General features: G+C 38.5%; 1 protein-coding gene across 2 annotated transcripts in view; it reads right to left on the bottom strand.

Annotated features, from left to right (window-relative positions):
- Window positions 1-683: 683 nt before the first annotated feature.
- OLA1 (Obg like ATPase 1) overlaps window positions 684-1,905 on the bottom strand; it is a 109,282-nt gene continuing 108,060 nt past the window's right edge. For both annotated transcript variants that reach the window (XM_040562041.1, XM_040562040.1), the window contains exon 11: window positions 684-1,207. In XM_040562041.1, the coding sequence (XP_040417975.1) occupies window positions 1,106-1,207 (102 nt within the window). In that variant the 3' untranslated portion in view covers window positions 684-1,105. The remainder of the gene's footprint in view (window positions 1,208-1,905) is intronic.

Raw genomic sequence — 1,905 nt, 5'->3', positions numbered from 1 at the left:
GCAAGCAAGGGCAATCCTACAGCTTGCATTCAAAGTACAAACTTGGTTCTATTTTTGGCAACAACTTACTCTTCTGTGTTACCTGAGAAGACTAGCTCTCACTCATGGTTAAAAGGGAAAAGAAAAAAAAAAAGTATTCATATCTGCAGCCTTATTTCAGCAGAATGACTTACCTGCCAGCACAGCGTGACCTCTTCCCTCACAACACTATCTGTGTCACCCTCCACTGGCCTGAAATCCTGACCTGAGAGGACAACACACAACATCAGGCACCGCTGCTCCAGCCTCCACAATTTAATAATTTCAAGGCGAGAATGAAATACTCTTTAAAAATGACTTGAGCAAAAAAAGCTTCAGTCTCCAAGAAAAACATGATTTTTCTACATACATTTGCTCTCTCCAGTAAAAATCATTTATGCTGCATCGTTTTTATTATCCTTACTATCATCTTTCAGTGAATGTCCATCTACAAATTCATTAACTTTTTTGAGACAAATCATTGGCATCCTAATCTTCTGATTCCCATGAAAGACTCACTTTCAAGATACAATTGCAGCTGCCCCACACTGCCAGTTACTGTATCATACACGTCTTAAAATTCTGTAATCAGCATACACCAGGTGCCGTATCGCATTCAGCACACCACAGTCAGTCAATACAGACATCCCCAAACACACCAAGGCTGGTTTTGTCAAATGTTTTATTGAGTGTAGACATCTGGAGTACTGTAAAACATGCATTATCTGTAGATTCAAAAAGGAGCAAGCCACATTGTCCTCACTGTCAAACGTGTCAGGCTTGGCATACATGATGGAGATTAATGAAGTATCATGAGAGTAATATGGTTCCTGAAAAGCTTCTACAATTTGGAGTAGGGTCTTAATCGTTTGAAATGCAAAGCTGTTCACATTTAGTGAACTTGCATGTTCACTGGAGGTGCCATATTTTAATTCAAAACAAACAAGAATAATTTCACTGGGGGAGGGTAGGTTCCCTAGGTAGAAACTGTATGCCTTTTGTTTCCAGATATTCCATCCTAAATAAAAATTCATACGCTTTTTGAAGCAGCACAGTTTATTTCTGAGCAATGAACAACATCTGATACTCATTTCTTCTTGGGTTGCTGAGGTGTATTAAATTTAAAGAAGATAATATCTCCATCCTCCACTATGTAATTTCTGCCTTGTTGTCTGTATTTTCCAGCAGCCTGTAAATACAACAGACAAAAGGAAAATTGGTTATTTCATTAGATATTTTATAGTATTTCCAAATTATAATTATTTAAATACATTTTGGTTTAAAAAAATAGAAAAAAGGTATTGCTTCAGCTTCAGAGTTTGACAGTCACACAGCACTCCTCAGTTTAACACAACTTGGTTTTACACACGTATAAAACATATCCACAAATAATTTAGCCTCCACTGAACTGAAGGCGCTTGAGTGCCTTCCATGTTATCAAGTGGTAAATCTGAAACATTTCTGTAAACTCTGGCAAATCTTACAATAAAGGAGACTAAACCAACTCAAATATTTTTCTTCCAGCTTTTAGGCTTTCTTTTTCTTTATCTAAAATAACCCTTCAGATGGCAAACAGCAGTGGCAGGAATCTAAAATGGTACTGCTTGAGAGAGCAATCCCTAACAGCCTGCACAGTGGCTGCACGGTTTCCAAACCTGTACACAAACTACTACTACTATCCTGTGAAGGGCAAGCAAGTACTGCCAAAACTGAAGATAGAAACGCTGTGCAAAGAAGTCACAATGGTACCTGCCTCGTGCTTTGAGTGGGGCTCTCGTCTGCTTATGCCCAGATAACGATGGACTCAGGAGTATAAAATACAGGCTCAGTCCTTCTGTCAGAATTTCCTTTAGAACAAATTTGCTTATGATGCAGACATCAGAAGGA

The sequence above is a fragment of the Cygnus olor genome, chromosome 6 (genome assembly GCF_009769625.2).
Source record: "Cygnus olor isolate bCygOlo1 chromosome 6, bCygOlo1.pri.v2, whole genome shotgun sequence".
Lineage (NCBI taxonomy): Eukaryota > Metazoa > Chordata > Aves > Anseriformes > Anatidae > Cygnus > Cygnus olor.
The sequence above is the reverse complement of the archived record's forward strand: the minus strand, read 5'-3'. Positions and strand labels throughout refer to the sequence as shown.